The sequence below is a fragment of the Anguilla rostrata genome, chromosome 11 (assembly GCF_018555375.3).
Source record: "Anguilla rostrata isolate EN2019 chromosome 11, ASM1855537v3, whole genome shotgun sequence".
NCBI lineage: Eukaryota > Metazoa > Chordata > Actinopteri > Anguilliformes > Anguillidae > Anguilla > Anguilla rostrata.
Window position 1 is genome coordinate 6116252 of NC_057943.1, and position 23444 is coordinate 6139695.

Sequence of the window (23444 nt, forward strand, 5' to 3'; positions counted from 1 at the left end):
TGGGGGATTTGAAATATGACATTTAAACAATGCAAATGAACTAAAGAAGGCACATACTGGCACCTAGAAAGTTACAGGGACAGTGAAAACATTGAGAAAAGTTCTGTTAGCTCATTACAAACTACCCAGAACCTCTTCCCAAAGATATTCTTTCATATGTACATGTGAGACTTGAAGACGAGCATTCTGTATTGAAAGGTTTATGAGTAGTTTTAAACATTTTCAAAACAATGACCAAGAGCCAAACATGTAAACAGTTCACAAAATTCTGTAGAGCTATTTTTTCTGTAGGCCTATAATTTGTTTTTGCCCTCAATATTAGTGTAGAATGAGGCATGAAAAGGTGCACGCCATTACCGCCACTAACAGCTATTTATCCTAAAAATGGTCAGTGCAGAGCTAATATATTCTGCGTAGAAAACCCATTTTCACTTCCTTACAATTCTAATGACATAAAATATCAAAAATAAAAGGGTGCATTGTATGTGTTCAGTACCTAAAATGAGAAAAAATTATGCAGCATGTGTACCAAATTGGTAACCTCAGAAGTGCAAATATATGTTGACTACTGCTGTTTATCTATTTGAGCTCACGTGCACATAAGATGGCTTAATTAAACATTTTTTATTTTTTACTTTTTCAAGCTATGACTGTGCAGATAATTAAAGGTATTTGAACACGTTTCTATTTCCCACTTGTGTTAATTTCAATATTTGTTATTTGTAACTGTTCTTTTTAGTTGCTCAATGCTTTAATTAAGCTGGTATTTATTTCCAGTCATACGTTTGTTTTGCCAGAATGTACCGTTACTTTATAAACGAACCTCATATGCCTCGTTGCTGTAACTCCAGCCATGCGTTTGCAAAACAGACGACCGCATAATACAGTTCTGAGCACACGACGTATGCAGGGCGCGCCCCCGAGTGTTCCATTATAGCGTCACGGCGTAGGGGCGCGCTTGCGCGTGCGCACGGGTTGACTAGCCACCCGGCCACTATCAATCGATCAGAGAGCGGAAGATGGCGGTGGATCTAGTCTGAGGGGAGAGATCGATCACCGAATCACTCGATTGAACGGGATCAACGAAGTGTAGAAAAAAATCGTCCAAAACACCGCCATAAATGACACTGGAATAAAGGTACGCGGCGACATAGCTGTTTACACATCGTTTCAGTCTGTAGTATGTTGTAGAGGGTAAAGAGAACAGAAAGGACGAGGCTCGAAGGACAAACCGACAGACACAGGCCTCCCCGTGTCTCTACCGCCATCTTGTTTGTCCGTATGTGGTGTCTACTAGGCACGCTGAATTAATCCCGGATAGCGAGCATAGAGGGATAGAGGATATATAATCAATCCGCTGCATCGTCAACCAAAAGCTACGATTGGAAAAATGAAGTGTTTTGTGTTTTCTGTATGCTTGCCATTCTGTAGTTGCAGTGTGCGTTCTTTAAGAAGAACTTGCGCTTTCAAGTTCGGTCACCCCTCTCCATTGCTAATTTATCTTGCTAGCTATCTGGCTAGATGCTGACGTTAATGGTCTTTCGTATCTAAAACGAGGGTAAAGATCTAGCTTTAGCTAGCAAACCAACAATATACACAGGACACCATGCTCGTTTTGAGGACACATTGCTAAACATTACCTACGTTACCCATTTTCTATATTATTTAGTTAGCAACCAGTTTAATTCCCCGCGTTACGATACACAACGCTTCAAAGCTAGTGTGTTTGTCAAACAAATATGAACATTGATGATTTCAGGTGTAAAAACCACGAGCATACAGCTGAAGTGATAACTGGAACCATAGAGATCCAGAAGGTTCTAGCTTTTAAGTTTGAGTCATTTTAAAACCCTAAAAATACAGGATTTCACAGCTGTAAATATATGTCATCAATTGTGGAGCCAGAACCATGCACAATATTCCCAGATATTGAATAGTTTCACTTTTGGACATGTCTAGGACATAAACCAACCCTTCTGTGACTGTCCTTCTGTATTTCACAGCAGTCTAAGTTTTACTAGTTTTACTGCTGAGATAATGTGTATTTTATGGCCAGTCTCTCTGTTTTGGGAAAGAAACTGATTTCACTACATATTATTTCACTTTTTGGAGGAGGCTGGCACCCTTCCTTACTTATGATGCGCTGCACACAGTGTTCTGGAGGTCAAAACATTAACAGAGTGGTTTGATTTTATTGTAATCAGGACACCATGAAATATAGTTTGATGATGTAATTTTCCAGACCCTTGTAAGTGCATGTTTTGTTGGATCACACTCTTTCTTCCTTAACAAAATTATTTTATTCTTATCTGTTTCATAACCCTTAACAGCTTTATAATGACCTAGTTTTGCAGTAGAGATAGAACAGTTTGTGATTGACTGTGAAGGCAATCAGGTTTAGAGTGTTCCTCCACTAATACACTAGCCTTAGATACTGCCTCCCAGTCCCACTTTTGAATAAATTTGACCACTTGTATGGTTATACGTTTCTCTCTGTGCCGTGTTTCTGAAGCGGACTGAGACAGCGGTAACACCCATAAGCCACCATTAGTCTGCCTGTCTCCACAATGGACTTCCCCTGGCACAGTGGCAAGGTTCTGGAGCAGCTGAACCACCAGCGCCAGCTGGGCCTGTTGTGCGACTGCACCTTTGTGGTGGACGGCGTGGACTTCAAGGCCCACAAGGCCGTGCTGGCTGCGTGCAGCGCCTACTTCCGCACCCTCTTTCTGGACCAGAAGGATGTGGTACATTTGGACATCAGCAATGCAGCAGGTATGTCGCCCGTGCCTACGTGTGTCCGATGCCCCGCCGGTCTGTTTTTCTGTTTCCCGGCCTAAGGGCACAGCCATGACGACTTGTGACACCAGGGATCCTCAGAGATGTGGGCCATGTTGTGGAGAAGGTGCTTATGGCCTGTAGAGCAGTGGTCTCCAACCCTGGTCCTGGAGAGCTACAGGGTCTGGTGGTTTTCATAGTGACTCTGCACTTCATAAATCAATTAGAGCAGTTGATTACACAGTTAACTCAACTCACCCGGTGTCTTGGGTCTCAATTGGGTGCTGATTTTAAGGTGAAAACAAAAACCAGCACACCCTGTAGCTCTCCAGGACCAGGGTTGGAGACCACTGCCGTAGAGTCAGTACATCTGTGCGAGTTTCTTATTGACTCCTCTGGGGGTGGGGGGGGCTTTGTTCCTCACAGGTCTGGGGCAGGTTTTGGAGTTCATGTACACGGCTAAGCTATGCCTGAGCCCCCAGAACGTGGAGGACGTGCTGGCCGTGGCTACGTTTCTCCAGATGCAGGAGATTGTCAATGCCTGCAAGGCCTACCGGTCCCTCGCTGGTCCTCCATCAGCTAGCGCGGGATCAGCTCTCACTGCCGGTTAGTGGAGACTAGTCTCGCCCTTGCCATCAGTATCCTATGCACTGCTACACTGAATTGGACAATTCATAAAATTTGTAGATTTTGTAAGTGTTGTTTGAATTGTTAATTTTAGAGAAGTATAGGAATTAATGCCTGGACACAGAGTTGCTGGTGCAAGGATGGAGTGACTAAACAGGGCCAGCGACAGAAAAGTTGCTCTTTGACTTGACCTTTGACCCTTCCCCTTGCCTTCCTGTCTCAGACGCGGAGAGGATGGCGGAGAGAGGGGCGAAACGGGAGAGGGCGGCGTCGGAGGGGGGGTCCAAGGGGGAGCAGACGCTGAGCAGGGGGCCGGCGCAGGAGGAGGCGGAGGTCGTTCCGGAAGGTTCCCAGGTCTCCGGGGACGAGCCCGCCCCCGCCCCGGGGGCTGCTTCCGCGGGCGAGGTCGCCGGACCGGCGAAAACGGAGCACGACGCCGCCGGCGAGCAGAACGCTGACGACCGGCCCGCCGCGCTGCAGACCTCGCGCCCGCCGAAACCCGCCCCCGTCGCCCGTCAGAGAAAAGCGTCCGCCCCGGCTGAAGGGCCCGAGGAGAAGGAGCTAGGGACGGGCCAGACGGCACCGAAGGAAGTCCCCGAATTTCAGGACGACCCCACCGACGTGGACTACTTGCCCAGTCAGTACCTGCTCTTCTGTGTGTTTACGCATCATTTCGTAAAACGAGTTGTTTCTATCCTGGATGCTGATTGGCAGAGAGACTGCGTTCTACAGTTATTGTAAATCTGATACGGTAACAGTTAATCAAGCAGCCTGTTTTTAACAGTGTCGCTCCCAGCACAAACCATTAATGATAAATAACATTACCAAATAGATGCACCCCTGCAGCCGTGACCGTATTCAAGATACAGCACGGCCTCTTGTGCCATATTGCTTAATTAACATACAGATTGCCTGTGTGTCCGTCCCCCCCCCCCCTCCAGACACGCGTGTTGGTGAGTGACTGTGTTTCTCTTTCAGAAGTCCCGCTCAGGTCCACAGCCAGCAGTTCTTACGTAAGCACCCGCAGGGGCAGGACCAAGAGTGCAGTGAGGCCCTCTCTCTCACAGGGTAACCTCGCGTATTACATTACATTACATTCATTCGGCAGACGCTTTTATCCAAAGCGACGTACAAAAAGTGCATTTCATGGTCATAGACAACTGCTAAACACAGGTTCAGGAAGGTACAATACTTATTTTGTACAGCTCTTTCTAGCCAAGAACACAGTTCACACAGTGAGCACTATTCTGACCTAACCTCTACAAAACAAACTAGGCAGAAGAATAAGCTACAGTATTAGGACAAATACAAATTACGAAAAAGTGCTGGGATGGGGTATTAAACACAGCACCTTCACACGCTGTATTCCAGTGATGCCAAAGCCTGTTCCTGGAGCTCTACCGCTTTTCGTTTTCGTTTTTCACTCCAGCCCTAACAAAGCCACACCTCATTCAACAGCTGGAGATCTGGTTGTGCTGCTAATTAGTCGAATCAGGTGTGCCAGATTAGGGTCTAAATGATATACCTACACGATGGTATATCTCCAGTGACAGGGATTGGAACCCACTGCTGCATTCAGTAGTATTAAATAGTATGTCGTGTCTGTTTGTTTTATTTGACGCGTGTGTCTTAAATGCGTGTTTCTTTTTATTTCTCTCTCACATTACATTACATTATTACATTACAGGCATTTAGCAGACGCTCTTATCCAGAGCGACTTACACAACTTTTTTTACATAGCTTTTTACATTGTATCCATTTATACAGCTGGATATATACTGAAGCAATTTCAGTTAAGTACCTTGTTCAAGGGTACAACGGCAGTGTCCTACCCGGGAATCGAACCTGCGACCTTTCGGTTACAAGTCCAGTTCCTTACCCACTGTGCTACACCTCCGTCCACAGATGAAGACTTGGCGAGGGAGAGCAGACAGAAGGGGGACAGCGACGAGAACACAGCTGAGGACCCAGAGGACGAGGAAGACAGAGAGGAGGAAGACGGGGAAGAGGATATGGAGGAGGAGGAGGAGGAGGGCGAGGACATGGAGGAGGACGAGGACACCGGGATGGAGGAGAGCGGAGGGGAGGGGAAGCAGTCGCGGTCGGGGACGTTCGCGGACCGCAGCGAGTCCAGAGCGTACGGCTCCGTCACGCACAAGTGCGAGGTGAGGGGGGGGCTGGGGGGGGGCTGGGGGGGGGCAGCCCGTGGGGGGGGGAGCGGAGAGGGGGGGCATGTGCATGTCTGCCCGTGCGTTTCTGTTTTAAAACTCTGAAGGGCCATGAAGAGCTAACCGTTTTTACGCTGGCCTTACATCTCACATTTTGTGTGTCCGGTTTTCCCGCGTGTGTGAAACTCGCTCCGGGGTATAACGGTCTCTTGTGTTCGGGTGTGCCCCCTGTCCCAGGACTGCGGGAAGAAGTTCACCCACACGGGGAACTTTAAGAGACACATCCGCATCCACACGGGAGAGAAGCCCTTCAGCTGCAGAGACTGCCACAAGGCCTTCTCTGACCCCGCCGCCTGCAAGGCCCACGAGAAAACGCACAGGTCAGCACAGGGGCGGAGCTCCGCTTCATTCTCATCTTATACTTGAGAGAAATGTGGGGCGACAGGTAAGAGCGGTTGTCTGGCAGTCGGAGGGTTGCCGGTTCGATCCCCCGCCCTGGGCGTGTCAAAGTGTCCCTGAGCAAGACACCTAACCCCTAATTGCTCCCAACGAGCTGACTGGTACCTTGCATGGCAGCCTTTCACCGTTGGTGTGTGTGTGAGTGTGTGTGTGAATGAGAGGCATCAATTGTAAAGCACTTTGGATAAACGTGCTATATAAATGCAGTCCATTTACCATTTACCAGAAATGGATACTCATTGATACATGCTTTTTTTACTTGGAACATAATGTACTAATGGAGAACTTGTTTTTAAGTGGAAGGAATGAAACTATATTTATCCTGTATCACAGTGGTTTCCGACCTTGCTCCAGGAGATCTACCGTCCTGTAGCTTTTCACTCCAACCCTAATTTGGCACAGCTGATTGTAGTAATTAGCAGCTCAATGGCTGTTGAGTGAGATGTGCTTTGTTCGGGTTGAAGTGAAAACCTACAGGATGGTAGATCTCCTGGAGCAAGGTTGGAAACCACTGCTGTATCATGATAGCAGTTAAGTTGTGTGTTATGAGAATGGAATTATGATGAATAGCCTGCTTGGTCTCACTGTCAACCCATCTAAAATATATGGATGGACTGCATTTATATAGCGCTTTTATCCAAAGCGCTTTACAATTGATGCCTCTCATTCGCCAGAGCAGTTTAGGGGTTAGGTGTCTTGCTCAAGGACACTTCGACACACCCAGGGCGGGGTTTGAACCGGCAACCCTCCGACTGCCACACAATCGGTCTTACCTCCTGAGCTATGTCGCCCCCTATATCCCCCGACTGATTTGATTTCTTCCTTCTTATTTATAAATCTATCACCCCTCCCCTCTCTCCATCCCTGCCTCCCCCTGCCCCCCCCTCCCCAGCCCGGTGAAGCCGTACAGCTGCGGCGCGTGCGGCAAGAGTTACCGCCAGATCAGCCTGCTGAACCTGCACCGCAAGCGGCACACGGGGGAGGCGCGCTACAGCTGCGACGACTGCGGCAAGCTCTTCACCACGTCCGGCAACCTCAAGCGGCACCAGCTGGTGCACAGCGGCGAGAAGCCCTACCACTGCGACTACTGCGAGCGCGCCTTCTCCGACCCCACCGCCAAGATGCGCCACCTGGAGACGCACGACACCGACAAGGGCCACAAGTGCCCGCACTGCGACAAGAGGTTCAACCAGGTGCGGCGGGGGGGGGCCGCGGCTCACCCCCGGGAGCGCATACGCACACGCTATCCTTTCACCCTAGTGGCGTTTCATAAGCCTTTCCATACTAGCAGGGCGTCTGAGGGTTGCTGTGTTTCTGTAATTAATTCAGATTAAGAGATGTAGAGATTGCATTATGGGCATTTAGCTTATCCAGAGCAACTTATGCAGCTTTTGCATCTTTTTTTTTACACAGTTTCCATTTATACGGCTGGATATATGCTGAAGCAATGTAAATGTTAAGTACCGTGTTCAAGGGTATAATGGCAGTGTCCTACCTGGGAATCAAACATGCAACCTTTAGCTTACAAGACTCGTTCCTTTAGGAATATGCCACATTATGCTGCCCCACGTTGCTCACATGGTTGTGCCTGTGTTCTCCAAGGTGGGAAACCTGAAGGCTCACCTGAAAATCCACATCACAGACGGCCCCCTGAAGTGCAAGGAGTGTGGGAAGCAGTTCACCACCTCCGGTAAGGGCACCAGAGGGAGTGGCAGCGTACCATATCACGTACCTGTGTACTTGTTTACCTGTGGTCCTGCATAGCTGCGTACCTGTGCACCTGTGTGCCTAGGTACCTGCGTACCTGCTTACCTCTGCACCTGTGTACCTGTGTACCTGTGACTGACAGTGTCGTCCCTGCACAGGTAACCTGAAGAGACACCTGCGCGTGCACAGTGGGGAGAAGCCCTACGTCTGCATGCACTGCCAAAGGGCGTTTGCTGACCCGGGGGCGCTGCAGAGACACGTCCGAATTCATACAGGTACCTCTCTCTACAGCATTCAGACACACACCCATATTCATACAGGTACCTCTCTCTACAGCATTCAGACACACCTATATTCATACAGGTACCTCTCTCTACAGCATTCAGACACACCCATATTCATACAGGTACCTCTCTCTACAGCATTCAGACACACACCCATATTCATACAGGTACCTCTCTCTACAGCATTCAGACACACCCATATTCATACAGGTACCTCTCTCTACAGCATTCAGATACACACCCATATTCATACAGGTACCTCTCTCTACAGCATTCAGACACACCCATATTCATACAGGTACCTCTCTCTACAGCATTCAGATACACACCCATATTCATACAGGTACCTCTCTCTACAGCATTCAGATACACACCCATATTCATACAGGTACCTCTCTCTACAGCATTCAGACACACCCATATTCATACAGGTATCTCTCTTCATACGGGAACACCTCTCACTTAAGGCCAGGGGCACCTTTCCAGTGATTTAGGGCCCCAAGAGAAGATCTCACATTGGGACATCGGGGCGCCACCATAATTGAATGAAGTTATACATGATCCTAATATCCTAATAATAATGTGTGTGTGTGTGTGTGTGAATGTGCATGTGATTTGCAGGGGAGAAGCCATGCCTGTGTCTCATGTGTGGAAAGGGCTTCACCCAGGCCAGCTCCCTCATCGCTCACGTCCGTCAGCACACGGGAGAGAAGCCCTACGTCTGCGACCGCTGTGGGAAAAGGTCGGCCGCCACCGCCGCCGCCGCCGCCGCCAGCGTCCCCCGCCCCGTCGAGATTCCGACGGGCGCTGTGGTTTTACACGTCGCGGAATAGTGCATCCCTCGCTCTTTCTCTCTATCCATCACTCCCTCTCTCTCTCTCTTTCCTTTCCAGGTTTGTCCAGTCCAGCCAGCTGGCCAATCACATACGTCACCATGACAACATCCGGCCACACAAGTGTCACGTCTGCAACAAGGCCTTCGTTAATGTCGGGGACCTCTCCAAGCACATCATCATCCACACAGGTAGTATCGCAGCGAATCACACACACGTTCCACTCTTCTGGACCTTTGAGATGGCTGGACGTACTCTGATAGAGTCTGGAATAGCTGATAGAGTCTGTAATAGGCTTTCTGTGATTGTTTGGTGTGCTAGCAGGTTTCTGATAATGGATTTTGCTGGCTGGGGTAGTTTTTAAATTTCATGCACCCACCCCCTCCCCCCCCCTCGAGGGTCATTCCATATCGATTTTCCCTGCTTGGATTGGTGGCCGTGTGCCACATGATGATGGAATGAAATAACAAACAAGCAGACGCATTACTTATCTGCTTGCTTTCCCTGCCTGCTTGTTTTGCTTGCGAAGTAATCCTACCTGCTTTTTGGGGCGAAGTGCACATTTTATGGTAGGTGGATAATTTTAAGCCTGATAGGCTTGGCTACCGTGTACTTACTTTACTGGAGCATCACCTGAGAGAGCATGTTCTGGTTTAGAACTGCTAAATGCAGCTGTGACTTCCACCTATGTAAGATTGTGATTCAGAAATTTTAACTTGCCATCTCACTGTGGTCATTAAAGATCCCATGACACTATTCGCAAAGAGTAGCGGTTTCCCCGGTGTCCTGGCTAAAATCCCAGATCTGGCTCTCACATAAACTTGCCACCTAATCATCCCCTGACTTAATTGCCTAAAAAATGTTCTCTCCCTCCAGTGGAGCTGCTCAGTGGCCAACAATAGAGGATTGTGGTTGTACTGGGCAGCTCCCAGGTGTGAATGTGAATGAGTGTGAAGCAGGGCTTTCCTGCAAAAGAGAATCTGTGCTCAGTGAACCTACCCTGGGTAAATAAAGGTTAAATAAAATTTTTTTAAAATCTAGTTTATTAGTGCAGCACATGCCCAACGCAGACGGTTTATGCCACACTGGAGTGGGAAGTTTGCCAGTCTCATATATTGGGAGCTTGACAAGTGAAGCTACACTTAGGGCCTGATTTACTGAGACCTTTAGCATGTGCAAAACCTTTCACCACACGCAAAACTAATAACACAACCAGTGAGTGGTACAGAACAAATACCATGACTATTCATTGGACTTGCGTGTGCTGGAAGGTTTTGCAGTTGCTAAAACTCATAAATTGTCTCCCCCTTGTGGAATATATGTATCAGTGCAGCAGTGATTTATGTCTGTTAATATGACATTGCATTACAGGCGTTTAGCAGACGCTCTTATCCAGAGCGACATTTTACATAGCATTTACATAGCATCCATTTATACAGCTGGATGTATGCTGAAGTATACACTGCCTGCATATACACTGCCGCCCCATATTAGATGTCCTCCCATCATTTCATAGCTCAGGAGGTAAGACCAATTGTCTGGCAGTCGGAGGGTTGCCGGTTCAAACCCCGCCCTGGGCATGTCGAAGTGTCCTTGAGCAAGACACCTAACCCCTAACCCCTAACTGCTCTGGCGAATGAGAGGCATCAATTGTAAAGCGCTTTGGATAAAAGCGCTATATAAATGCAGTCCATTTACCATTTACCATTTCTAATTGGTCATGAAACTCCCGTATTATTATTTTCCTTTAACTTTGATCCTGTCCTCTGTGTCCCTCTCTCGCACGGCGCCCAGGGGAGAAGCCCTTCCTGTGCGACAAGTGTGGGCGGGGCTTCAACCGCGTGGACAACCTGCGCTCGCACGTGAAGACCGTTCACCAGGGCCGGGCGGGCATGAAGCGGCTGGTGGTGTCGGGCGCCGACAGCGACGGGGGCGACGGGGGCGGCGACAGGCTGCACCCCGCGTCCACGTCCGCGTCCGAGCTGGACGACAGCGAGGTCAACATCGTCACGGTCACCACGGACGACATCGTCACCTTGGCGACCGAGGCCCTGGCCGCCAGCGCCGTGGCTCAGCTCACAGGTGGGGGGGGGCGCGCTCTGCGTTTGAAACGGGGAAGGGTCAGAGGGCAAAGGGCAAAGGGCAATGAGGGCGGGCAAGTGGAAGGGGGGGGGCAGCAGCGGCTGCAGGATTCTCTCCCAAGGATCGCAGGTGCAGAAGACAACCTGTGGGTACTCTACACACAGGTGCATACTCTGTATGCAGGTGCGTACCTGGGGAGGGAGTCCTGCTAACGCTGCAGGGAGAGGAAATTCTGTAGAGGGAACTACTTAAGGTAGAAAATAGAAGAGCAATACGTTGATGGGGAACGGGGTGCATTTAGACGTTTTATGGAAACGGGATCGGTAAAGGTATTAACGGGCAAAGGAAAAGCGGGAGGGGCGTGTCTGTTTCTCGCTGAAACCTCCTCCCCCCCCCCCGCAGTGGTGCCCGTGGCTGCGTCCGTGTCTGCGGACGAGACGGAGGCTCTGAAAGCAGAAATAACTAAAGCGGTGGAGAAGGTGCAGGAAGCGGGTGAGGCTAATGCGCAGTCACATGACCGGTCACATGACCAATCACTTGACCAGCACACCGCTAAGACAACTGCACAGAACCTGTTACACTTTCCTTCATTCCGATTAGGAAGCAAAATGAGTTGTTGCAGTACCTTCTTTATGTGGAATTTAGTTTGACTTTGTCAGAGCACAAGAACTGGGACCTTGAATGTGAAACTTGACATTAAAATGCTGAACTTAAATCAAGTTAAACCAAGTTGTAAGCAGTCAGTTCTTACAGTAGCCCTGCAAACCAGGCTTTCACACACACGTTACTTATACCTTGCCACGTTTTACCTTTTGGTGTTGTGTTTCTAACACGTCCACAATGTTTCCCTGTGTTAAATTCCCCTCCCCCCAGATCCCAACACCCAGATCCTGTACGCCTGCGACTCGTGCGGGGAGAAGTTTCTGGACGCCAGCTCGCTGGCCCAGCACGTGCGCATCCACACGGCCCAGGCGCTGGTCATGTTCCAGGCCGACTCCGACTTCTACCAGCAGTACGGGGGGGAGGCCGCCTGGCAGGCCACCGAGCAGGTCATCCAGCAGGGGGAGCTGCTGTTCCGGACGCGTGAAGGCACGGAGGGAGAGGGAGAGGGGGGGAGGAGGAGGGGGGATGGGGGGAGGAGGGGGGGCAGGTGGAGGAGGGGGGAGGAGAAGAGATGGCCGCCCAGGCCGAGCCGCCCCAGGCGGGGGCCGGCGGGGGGGAGGGGGCCGGGGCGGAAGCCGTAGCGGAGCCGGTGCACATGGAGTGTGGGGGTCAAACGGAGTGAAGAGGGGCTAGAGAGTTTTAAACGGGGGTTAATGAAATGACGAAATGCATGTGGCGCTGCGATAGTGGGGGGTGGGGGGCGGGTGAGGGGGGCTGATGGAATTAAGGTTTGTGGGCTCTCACCGGTGCTGAGGAAGGCGGTGTGCTTGTTGTTGGAAAATGGTCGCCGAGTCTGGCCGCATTTGAAAACTTTAACCCGTGTAAGGTTGAGAGACCAATGCCGCACTCCCCTGTGGAGGCTAAACAAACACGACATATAAGGACATTATACTCAACTTTCATCATCAATTCAGCCTCCTATCGCCCAGAATCTGCGCTCATTGTAGAAAAGCTTTTGTCATAAGCTCCATAAAGGTGAGTCATTCTGGCCACAAGTATAGATGTGACTAATTTGTATTATTGTGTCTATGCTGCTTTTTTTCCCCCTGTTTATCTTTATCCCGTCAAATCGCAGGTTGTGTTGGCCGGAATAGAAAACAGAATATTTTCTCTCCCTAATGTTCTTATTTAATTAGTCACATTTTACTGGTCCTTGCAGGAAGAGTAAATATTACAAAGCCAATCGCCAGCTTATCGCCACTCATATTTTTCACTTTAAGAAAACTACACGTACAGTAAATAATATGTATAAAATGTGCAGGAGCTGAAACTGGGGTTCTGTACTTGAATTTATTTGCAAGGCAGTATCAATTTAGTGTCAAAATAATCCGATCAGTTGATCATTTTATCAGCGACTAATGTGATGAGCTTTGGTGTACAGTGCATACATGGTAGGGTACAGTAGCTTTCTGAACTGCCCAAGATATTGTATTGTCCTAATGTGGATAGGCCTTGTCCAGTACTGCTAAGCTCCAGGACCCCAGGAAAACGGAACAGCTGGGGATTTCATTTATTTATCGTTCCAGATAGCTTTATTTTAGTCCTTAATAGCTTTATTTTAGTCCTTGCGTTCTTATGTCTCTTCCTGTTACCCATTAAGCAGATCGTATGAAAGCTGGGTCAACCCGGCTTGCTTTAGTGAGCGTAAATGTTTACATCATGTCTTGGCACGATGCTCGACTTGACAGGAAATGTGTGAGAAACATTTCTCCCCTAGAAGTCCCCCCCCCCCAGCCCCGCCCACAGAAGATGACATATTAAATCAATACGTTAAACCCCACTTATAGTAAACACTGGTACCATATTTACATGGGCTTCCAAGGTGCATTTTGAAGTGTTTTCGAATGCATGCTCTGTTTGTTTTCTAATAAAGTAAATGAGAAGGTGTTTTAAAAATGCATCATGATGACTGTGGGATTAACAATACCTCCAGTACTTTGGAAATTGTTTTCCTGGTCTAAATTTGTTCGCGACCGTGACATGAATTTTTCTGAATTTGAGAGTGAGTCATAGATGGGGAGAAAGTCTTGAGTCAGGTAAATGCGATGCCTTTCATATTCACTCTCCATAATTTCACCAGTCAGGTAATGGAAGACATGTACTGCAAATGCTAGGTTTTCATAGGGTTTGATAGAAGCTTTTGCAATTCTACACCTTGCCCATCAGTCATCCATATACTGCTAAAGCTTTTTACTTCCTCTGCTATTAGCTATACTAATTCTACCAACATGATCTCAATATCTGTATTTGGAGTTTAATTTGATGTATTTACTTTAAAAGCCATACTTTTAATGATGTATTGGTGAAGGGTGCCATCCTTCTGTAATGCCATAACTGTATAGGCCCCTGTGACATAAGATATACACTTGAGCATGTTTACAAAATCAGTATAATGTGCACAAAGAGCTGAAGAGTAATTTGTAAGACGCAATGAAACACTTTGGTTATCATTCACAAGATATTATTTAAGAAAATATAGTTGGAAAGAAATATGGAGTTTACCCTTCTCCATAGAAATTATTCTTGATGTCCAAAAATAATGCACTAAATAAATGGCAAATAAATTAATTACTCATTAGTAGCTCATGTGTCTTTTGTCCATGGCCACAATTACAAGTGTTTGTTTTTTTCTTTCTTTACAAACAGTTCAGAAATTATCTTTATTATTAAATGATTAACTTGCCAAATTGTGTTTTTGAAGAAAGCAAACAAAAAAGATGTTGAGTCCACTTAATTGAATATCTTATTACTGTTACAAAATAATGGGTTTTGAAGTATGGTATTAATTTATGCTATAAAACAGGCATTTGAGGTCATTAAAACAAATGGCTGATTTAAAAAAAAATGTTTTTGCATGTTTTGGAAAGATGAAAGTTCAGGGGGATATAGAAGACAAAGAGAGAATACAGGGTTGCCAGTTCCCAGGAGTCATAGGACATATTTTGGTGTGCATTTGAAAAGGGCATTTTTCCTTTGGAATTTAGGGTTTCTGAAGATATTAAATGCAATGAGCATACTTTGGTTTCATAATGTGGAAAAAACATTCATAAAGGTTAAATTTCTCCTCCACATATGTTGGCGGGCTCCAACTCTGTGAAAGACAACCAGCAGGGCGTTTTTCCTTCATTTTTTATAAGACCTAAATACAAGCAAAGCTCATTTTAAGTTAGCTACAGGCTGGAACCTGGTGGCTGGATGCTGGTAATGAACTGCATACTGCTCATTGGATACTGGCAATGAACTATGCAGTTCAGTGGATACTGGACAGGTTTTTTGTTGTCGATGGGTCCGTAGGTGACGTCACATCCGTCGGTCTGTCACGAGTTGTTGACTTGCCTTGTTCACATGAAACCGGGAAGTTTTGTCGGGCTCTTAACTATTAGCAAAGAGATTCGAATCTCTTTGCTATTAGCTAGCTAGCTGAGAGCCGCTGTTTCGCTGGTCTAGAAAAATGGCATTAACTGTTGCTAGGTAACACACTGCAGATGGTGGCATTGTCAGTGTGCCAGCATTGTACCTCTAGGTCCATGATACCCGTACACTTTTCTAGAACTCTAACTAACTAGACTTATAAGCCAAGTTTAGTACTCTAGCTATAGCTAACCCGCAGTGATAACAAGGCACTTAGCTATGCAGGTAAGAAACTTAGCTAGCTCTAGCTAGCTGTCAACTTTGTTCATGTAAACGCATGGTTTGTTGTTTTTTAACGGGATGTCTTGTTTGTAATATAATTTCTACTTGGAATATCGACTTGAAGTAAGACAGTGATAATTTCTTCTTTAGTCTAACGATTTGGACAGCCTCTATCTAGCTAGGTTCGAACAAAGCTGCAGGCGTTAGCTAGAGTATGAATATGTTAACTAAACTGGGTACTAGACGGCTTACTCGCTTGCACCGAGCATGTTGACAAGGTTGGCAAGAGACGTAATGCTAGCTGACGTTAGCTTGCAAGACAACAAGGGGTAACGTTGGACTAGTTTTAAAGGTATTGGTATCTAAATTCAGAACAACAATACGTGAAGTTCAATGATAAGCAGCCAAAAGACTGGCGAGCTGGCGACCAAGCTGTCAGTGGTACGTTACACGAGCGCCAGGTGTTGACTGATACTAGCTCGCTAATTTAGCTGGCTAGCCTTCACGTATTTTTTTGTAAATAACAGATGTCACAACCTTGAACTTTACATTTTTTTTGTACCGAATGTTGTGAAGTGAAAACTGGACTGTTGTTGTTTATCTAGCATGTGAACGAATTACTTCTAATAACGCTAACCAAATTAAAAACGCCAATTCTCCAGAAGAGAAAAACGAAAGCGGCTTGCTAACTGGTAAGAACGCGGGTGGACACATCTGCTCGTGACAGTCGGAGGAATAGTGGACAAAACTCGCCCATCACACCGGAGACCAGCTGCCATCCGCAGGCGGCCTAGGAGACACCGAGGGATGGATCAACTCAAAGTCAAAGACAGAATACTGGAAAACATTTCCCTCTCTGTAAAGAAGGTAAGCAATAGACTCTCGGACCGCATTACATTCGCCGTAGACAGATAATATCCAAATTAGAAATCCGGGTTTATTTCTCTCAGTGGCCTGTAGCTAAGAGAAGGAATGACACATTCCAGCGCGGGCCTATTGAAAACACTCATAAGGAGAAAAAGTCGTTTTTTTGTAATGTAGACTAGTCGCAATGTCTACAAGTCGTCTTATTGTGGCTTGTGCTGTGTGCGTTATTTATTCTATGTGCACGATTAGATATGAACTGGGTCAGCTAGAGACTGCCGAAATCAAAACAAAGCCCTACTTATTTGCCTGAAAGACGTCGACAATATTGAAGACAGCTAGCATTAACATCCTTCGCTTTTTATTTGTGTGACGAAAACGGCAGCTAATGCAGCTAGCTTGTAATGTATTGTTTAGTGTAACATACTCATAGTTTACACGTGGAAGAAAGCTAACGTCAAATAAACAATGGCCGTCTAACCCAAGCGGCAGTTTTCAATTGGATGCATGGTCGTGGAAGTTATTACGTCCTTAAATCCAATTGCCCTTATTGTTTTGCTGTTGTAACGATCTTTAAAATAGAAGGTGCATGACCTTATGTGCAATTCATGTTATGTGTACTATGCTGTCCGCAGTGCAAAATGGGAATTGCTGACCATCCAGCAGCATTTACGTCCCTTTGCGCACTATTGTTTAATGGATGACGCTTTTGCTTGGATTGCATTTTGCCTATAGATTCTGGCCATCTCTTTTGCCATTAATTTTGTGGCAAAATGTAATGCGGCCTCTTTTTCTTATGTTTGAGGAGTATCCATCCAGGCATTCTGCGCTTTCTGTCTGTCTCTGTACCTGTCTGTTTGTCTATACCACTTTTGCACTGCTTCCTCCTGTACTGCTATACCGGGGACTTCATTGTGTTTTTGACTGGCGTCCTCATTCAGTTATATTGATAGCCCGCGTCTCATTGGTTTTTATTATCAGCGATTTTCTCCGGGTGCTTCTGCTTTTAAATATTTGGGATTTCCTGATTCCACCAGACCTCCGCGGTCACATGACTGTCAGGCGGCTGGAATTAAGATTAGGTCACTCGTGGCTAAAATACTTGTTGAATCATGAGAAAAGAATACGTCGGGCCCCAAGATGACGGTGTCATTTTAAGATTGTTTACTGGTTTCTGACATGGCCCTACAATTGTATGGTTCTTTCTGTAAGGGATCTTCTAAGGCTGAATTTGCATATGGTGTTGACACAGCCCCTAGGCCTTGACTGATTTCTCAATCAGCTGGTAGACCAAACTTTAGCAACACAGGAAAAAAAGAGAATTCTGCCCAGGCCTGATTGCTTCACTTTTTAGCCAATGACGATCAACTGTCACCTTCCACTGTCTTTCAATAGACATGCACGTTGTTGCTGTGGTCTTTTAAACTTATTCTGTGGGGAGAAGCAAAACCAAAAAGCAATCTCAAAATATTAGGGTGTATGACAGAAATTGAATAGGTGAGGCATGACATTTACACTCTTCATGTTGGTATAAACCATAAAGAAGTTAAATGTGTCCATAAACAGAATAAATTAAAAAAAATCTAAAACGGAGCAATTTTTACAATTGCTCAACCATGAATCCAGGCTGTTGATCTGTCATTTGAAGGTTGTGAAAGATAACAACGACAGCTAATAATACTACAACTGAATACGAAGTTTAGCAAAGAAAGCATGCGTGATTAGTCTGCAAAGTTATTTCATTTGTATTTGCGATATTCATAAACACGCCTAGCGTAATATTGCTGCAAATTTTTGCATTGATTTCTCAGTATGTAAAATGCATATTTTAGTCATTTTTGTCAATCAGCTGTTGTTAGCCTAGTGCAGATCTTATCTTTATTTAGAGAGAATGAATAATGTTTGGCAGATTGTGATTATTTCAGCTGTGCAGCATAGGGAACATTTTGGTCAGGATTAAGACATACCTCGGTTCTTTTGTGTCAGGACAAAACACCTGGTGGAAATGTTGTACCCTTCACCACATACATTACACTTGGGAGCTTTAAACAGAAATTCCACCAAGATGACAAATGGAACTTGGGAACATTAAACTGTTTGCGGGGTATTTTTCTTTCTGTGAGTGATGTGTTCTCTTGCATTGTGGACTTTGATGTGGGTATTGCGTTTTTTTGATACTTCATTTTTTTACGACACAGAGCATTCAACTTTATCCACAGAGGTTGACTTTGAGAGTTTTATCACACCTGGTCAGGCCATATGATGATGATACACATTGTTAAATAGGAGAGGAACTGCTTATGGATTTGTGTCAGCTGCATTTATTCTTATTTCAGATAAGAGATAGCTGCAGCATTTTGTCTAATACGAAAGTATTATGTATTGTCACTAAGTACAGTCCTCCTTTGCATTCATTGCTTCATTTTGTGACAACAGAAACTCAACTGTGGGGGCATCATCTGTGGAAGTGTAAAATGGCATGTTTTTTAATTGATATTTGTATTCGCTTGTATTTTGCACGAGAACGATGGAGTATTATTATTTTTTTTTAAACATGTCATATGGCCTAGCTTAATCAATAACATTTTATGCAAAAGCTTAGCTTACTGCTAAGTGGCTTATTGCCTGAGTTGTGGACATACAGGCAGGCTGCCACCCATCCGTTCCCCCACACCCTGCTTGCATAGCCACTCGGGGGGGTTGCGGGTTTTCATCGGAATGGCTCGTGCACAGACGCAGTCTGACGGCGAGCAGCGGGCACTGACGCTGGTCTCCAGCGCTCCCGTGCATCGCGGTCTCTCTCTGTGAGAGAAATGCGGCTGCCTGCAGTCGGGGTTAGCATGTTTCTGTTCCTGCTGCCCGCTGGTGGAAAAGTGCAAGGGAAGCTCGTGTGTGCTGAGCCACCCGCTGTGGGATTGCTTCGCTTGGGTATTTAAAAGACAGCCGGTCTTACTCAGCAAGCTCACCACCAATGCTATGCATTGGCTGAGGACAGCCGAACTCGACCGGTCATTCCTTAGTGGCAGTATTCTTAATTGGAAGAAGCCTCATGCTTACATTTGTTGATTGAATGCAGGCCAGCATTGACTGCGTGCAGGAGAAAGTAATGTTGTGACAAAAAAAAAAGTTGTGTTGCTGCCTGCCCACATGTTGTTGACTCAAGTCAAACTACATTCCTGGGCTCCACAGAGCTCCCATTGTAGGAGTGTTTGCTCCTGAAATTTGATATGTGCTGACTGGATAAATAATTTAGCAGCACATCTACTAATTGGGATGCATTAGTGTGCATCTAGATTTTTCGGCTTAGGAGCACATGTGCTCTTTGGAAGAAATGTTAACATAGAGCCCTGCATTTTCATAAAGAGGCACAACAAGCTCTCAGTGCGTTTTGGGGAAATGGCAGAAAGCCTAGGACTTACACCAGTACCATATGACCTAGCTAATGTCTCATTTCTGCAGAAACAGTGCAGGTCACATATCAGAAATGTCAAGGTTAATTGCTGTTTATTTTATAGGCTTAGCTTAGAACCAGTAAGGGGCTCCAATTAGTGCATTGGAAAAGGAGAAGTCGGAGACTCACTGATTATGTTGTGGACCAACACAGATCCTGCTGTGAAATATACTGTCCTTGTGTGCTGGTTTCAAGGCTGTATCTCAACCAAAAACGCTTATTATTTGTGTTTTTTGTGCATATCCAGAACAAAAAAATCAATTAAAGTGCTAATTTGCTTTAATATGGAAAAGTTGTGTCTGTAGCGTGTAGGCAGAAAGGTATAAAAATGTTACAACTTCAGTTGACCCCCACGTTAATGATACGCTTATTTTTAATACTGCTGGATACAATGAGATGTTTCAGATCTCTTTATTCAGTGGAAACATCATCTGATGTGGGAGTGAGAGCGTGTGTTCTGAAGAGTAAAAATCTAATTAAGAATTTCAGGGTCTGCTGAATTTCCTCCGGCCATTTCCTGCTTTCAGCTGCAGAGCTACTTCGCCGCCTGTGAGGATGAGACGCCGGCGATCCGGAACCACGACCGCGTCCTGCAGCGGCTCTGTGAGCACCTGGACCACGCCCTGCTTTACGGGTACGACTGGGTGGGTGGGGTGGGGTGGGGCAGGGCGGGCCTGAGCAAGAGCAGGGCTGTTTATGTGTGAGCACCTGGCCACGCCCGCTTACGGGTCGTGGAGGGCGGACAGGGGGGCAGGCCAGAGCGAGAGCGCTGTTTATGTGTGAGCACCTGGACCACCCCCTGCTTTACGGGTACGGTGGGGAGAGGAGGGGCAGGGCAGGGCAGGGCGGGGCCTGAGCAAGAGCAGGGCTGTTTATGTGTGAGCACCTGGACCACGCCCTGCTTTACGGGTACGGTGGGGAGAGGAGGGGTGGGGCGGGGCGGGGCGGGGCGGGGCAGGGTGGGGGCAGGGCCAGAGCGAGAGCCCTGTTTATGTGTGAGCACCTGGACCACGCCCTGCTGTGTGGGTACGGCTGGGGCGTGGCGGGGAGGGGCCAGTGAGCGCGCGCCATTTATGAGTACGGCTGCTACCACTGTTGTTTAGGCTGTCTGTTTCCTGTTCTTCATTTCATATGCGTTTCATTTGTGCTGTTCGTAATTGCTGCGAGGCACGTCAGATTTATACACGAAAAACGGATGAATGTGGACTTTGAGGGTGGGGGGGTAAACGACCTGTTTCTAAATCTCCCCGTTTTCCTCTTGATTTCCAGGCTGCAGGACATCTCCTCGGGTTACTGGGTCCTGGTCCTGCATTTCACCCGCAAGGAAGCCGTCCGGCAGATCGAGGAGCTGCAGCACATTGCCACCAACCTCGGCCGCAGTACGAGCACAGCCTTGTTTTTTTGTTTTTGCCCAGTGACAGATCTGTTACCAGCATAAGACACAGTGCTTTGAGTGAGATGTACTCAAAAACATACATAAAACGTATCCTGTGCCTTTACCCATGCATCATCATGCTTTTAAATGGCAGCCCCTACCAGCATACTTTGTGTGAATACTATAAACACTTATTTTTTTTGTGTATACTATATACAGTATATTTTCTGAAACCACTAGACTCGCTCCCTATAAGCTGAGGCTTTGCCTTGCACTTTCATGTTTGTACATCTCCTATTTTTGTGTCATCTTGTTCTGTTCAGTCATTCATTTTTAAGTTCATATTTATTAATGGTATAATTATGTTCACCTTATATCTTATCTCTGTTGAAGCCTTGAGTTGGTATGACTCTACATCTGGACGAAATATGCCTTTCTTGGCACGACGCACTGAAATCTAGACAGACCCAATTAGGGCGCATGAATATTCAACCAATGCGTAATTGTAGCAGCAGAACCTAGTCATAGGCATGAAATCGTAAAGGTTTTGTTCATTTTTTTTGAACGGTGAAACGCATCACTGTCTTGGCTGGTTTGACTATGATAGCTAGCTACCAAGCTGACCCGACTGTTCTGGAGAGTCCTATTCTGTAAGCACACTTCAGCTCATGCTGGAGAAACTCCTTGTTTTTTTTTATGGCTGATTAATAATTTACATTTTTTTTTACCTGGATGCTGTGTAGGTCGGGCCTGGTTATACCTGGCGTTAAGCGAAAGCTCCCTGGAGAGCTACCTCCGTCTGTTCCAGGAGAACCAGGGCTTGCTGCAGAAGTACTACTTCAAGTGAGTGTCTGCGCCTCTGAGGTGGACTGCATCTCTTGGTCTGTAGAGTTTTTGTTCGTTTCTGCCTGTTGTCGGGTTGAATAAACGGAAGAGATCTGCCTGTGTTCCAGAAACGCCTTGGTCTGCAGCCACGACCACCTCACCCTCTTCCTCACCCTGGTGTCTGGACTGGAATTCATCCGATTTGACCTGGAGCTGGTATGACTTCTCCTCTCTCCTAATCAGTGTGACAGGCAGGCGGACAGTACTCCTCCGTAGGGTGGCTGTCTTCTGTTTGCTTGCCCTAGTGTATTATCAGACCATTAAAACTCATCATATGATGGATCTTTATATCGTCCCCTCTCTCAAACCCAGCGGCCAAAACAGGGCTGTGTTTTTGAAGCTCGCTTTCTGGTCATGTTGAGAGACGTTTCTCACTAGCGCCAGTGCGGCTGGCTCCAGTATAGGTGTTTCAGCCACCCATTTTAATGCAAGTTAATGGAAACAATACGGTCAAAATAGGCAGTCAATAATTTTTTTCCACAAGAAAAAGTAGCTAGCAATGGGAGTTTTTTCTTTGTCTAATGTCTCTCCATATGCCGATTTGTTAAGTCATTGTGCTATTTGGACAAGCCGGTAGTATTTTTTGGATGAATCAGGGGCCGATTGCATCACTGCTGAGTCACTGTATCTCATGTGCTGAGTGAACGATCGGACTACAAATCCCTACTGCGCAGTCGCTGTCTCCAATATGTACAACATGGCGGCGCTCACAAACTACACTTCCCATGCTTCAAAACCCTTTTCGCCAAACCCATGGAGAGTCAATGGGTGTCGTCACAATGACTTAATGTCCATATTTTTCTACAGTCTATGATTCATACTCTCCTTTTCCCCTCCTCTCCCCGTTGTCTCTAGGACGTCCCGTACCTGGACGTCGCGCCTTACATGCCCGAATACTACAAACCCCAGAACCTGCCCGACTTCGAAGAGCGTCTGCCCAGCTCCGACAGCCTCTCCCTGCACTCCTTCACCTCGCTGACCTCCACTAACCTGGAGTGGGACGACAGCGCCATCGCCCCCTCCAGTGAGGGTGAGGAACTGCAGCGGGCTTGCGCGTAGACACACACACACGCGCGGTTTTGATTGTGCTGGTTCATTCGCCTGACACTGCACTGGAATTGACTGGAACACTACGCAGGTCCTTTAATGGGTTAATTGGCAAAAAAAAATTGCACCAATAAGTACAATCAAAAATGGACTTTCACACTTTAATTCCTGCTTCCTATCTAGGGTGAACTAAGATGTCCTGCAAAAACTCACCATTATTTAACAGCACCAATGGTGAGAGTTTTGCACTGAGTCTTATGATTTACCTTTGTGAGTTGGTAGGAAGTAAAATGTAAAAATTCCAATGGGCATCCTCCTTGTCTGCCTGCCAAATTTCCCAACATTACACTCCCTGTTTTAATTTGATCAGTTTGTTTCATTTGTATGTGGGCCAAATGCATCGTTGCATAGATCGTCAAAAGGATTGATATCCCTTTCAAAAGACGCAACAGAAAACTGAAAGTGTGTTCAGAGTAATAAACCCCCAGCAATCATTTCTGAAAGAAATTTGCATATGACTCTTCAAAAAAAGTAAAATCTGCAAAATCTTACCAGGGTAGTTTGCAGAAGGCCCTATTGCCAAATTAGTAT

At 46.5% G+C, this 23444-nt stretch overlaps 2 protein-coding genes across 4 annotated transcripts in view; both read left to right on the forward strand.

Annotated features, from left to right (window-relative positions):
• The first annotated feature begins 942 nt into the window (after positions 1-942).
• Positions 943-14176, forward strand: zbtb17 (zinc finger and BTB domain containing 17). Of its 2 annotated transcripts, none has more exons than XM_064300723.1 (15): positions 943-1138; positions 2513-2772; positions 3202-3381; positions 3626-4039; positions 4384-4470; positions 5308-5567; positions 5808-5950; positions 6922-7222; positions 7632-7719; positions 7895-8011; positions 8642-8762; positions 8914-9044; positions 10648-10935; positions 11338-11427; positions 11809-14176. In XM_064300723.1, the coding sequence occupies exons 2-15, from the start codon at positions 2568-2570 to the stop codon at positions 12177-12179; spliced, it is 2796 nt and encodes a 931-aa protein (XP_064156793.1). In that variant the 5' UTR covers positions 943-1138; positions 2513-2567; the 3' UTR covers positions 12180-14176. The 2 variants fall into 2 exon arrangements, with proteins under 2 accessions (XP_064156793.1, XP_064156792.1); XM_064300722.1 differs by having other exon boundaries at positions 945-1138; positions 4381-4470.
• Positions 14177-14619: 443 nt separating this feature from the next.
• Positions 14620-23444, forward strand: part of plekhm2 (pleckstrin homology domain containing, family M (with RUN domain) member 2) — a 28088-nt gene continuing 19263 nt past the window's right edge. The window contains exons 1-7 of one of the 2 annotated variants that reach the window (XM_064300725.1): positions 14620-15234; positions 15894-16098; positions 20074-20180; positions 20816-20925; positions 21665-21764; positions 21875-21962; positions 22662-22836. In XM_064300725.1, the coding sequence (XP_064156795.1) occupies positions 16039-16098; positions 20074-20180; positions 20816-20925; positions 21665-21764; positions 21875-21962; positions 22662-22836 (640 nt within the window). In that variant the 5' untranslated portion in view covers positions 14620-15234; positions 15894-16038. The remainder of the gene's footprint in view (positions 15235-15893; positions 16099-20073; positions 20181-20815; positions 20926-21664; positions 21765-21874; positions 21963-22661; positions 22837-23444) is intronic. The other variant, XM_064300726.1, reaches the window with a different exon arrangement.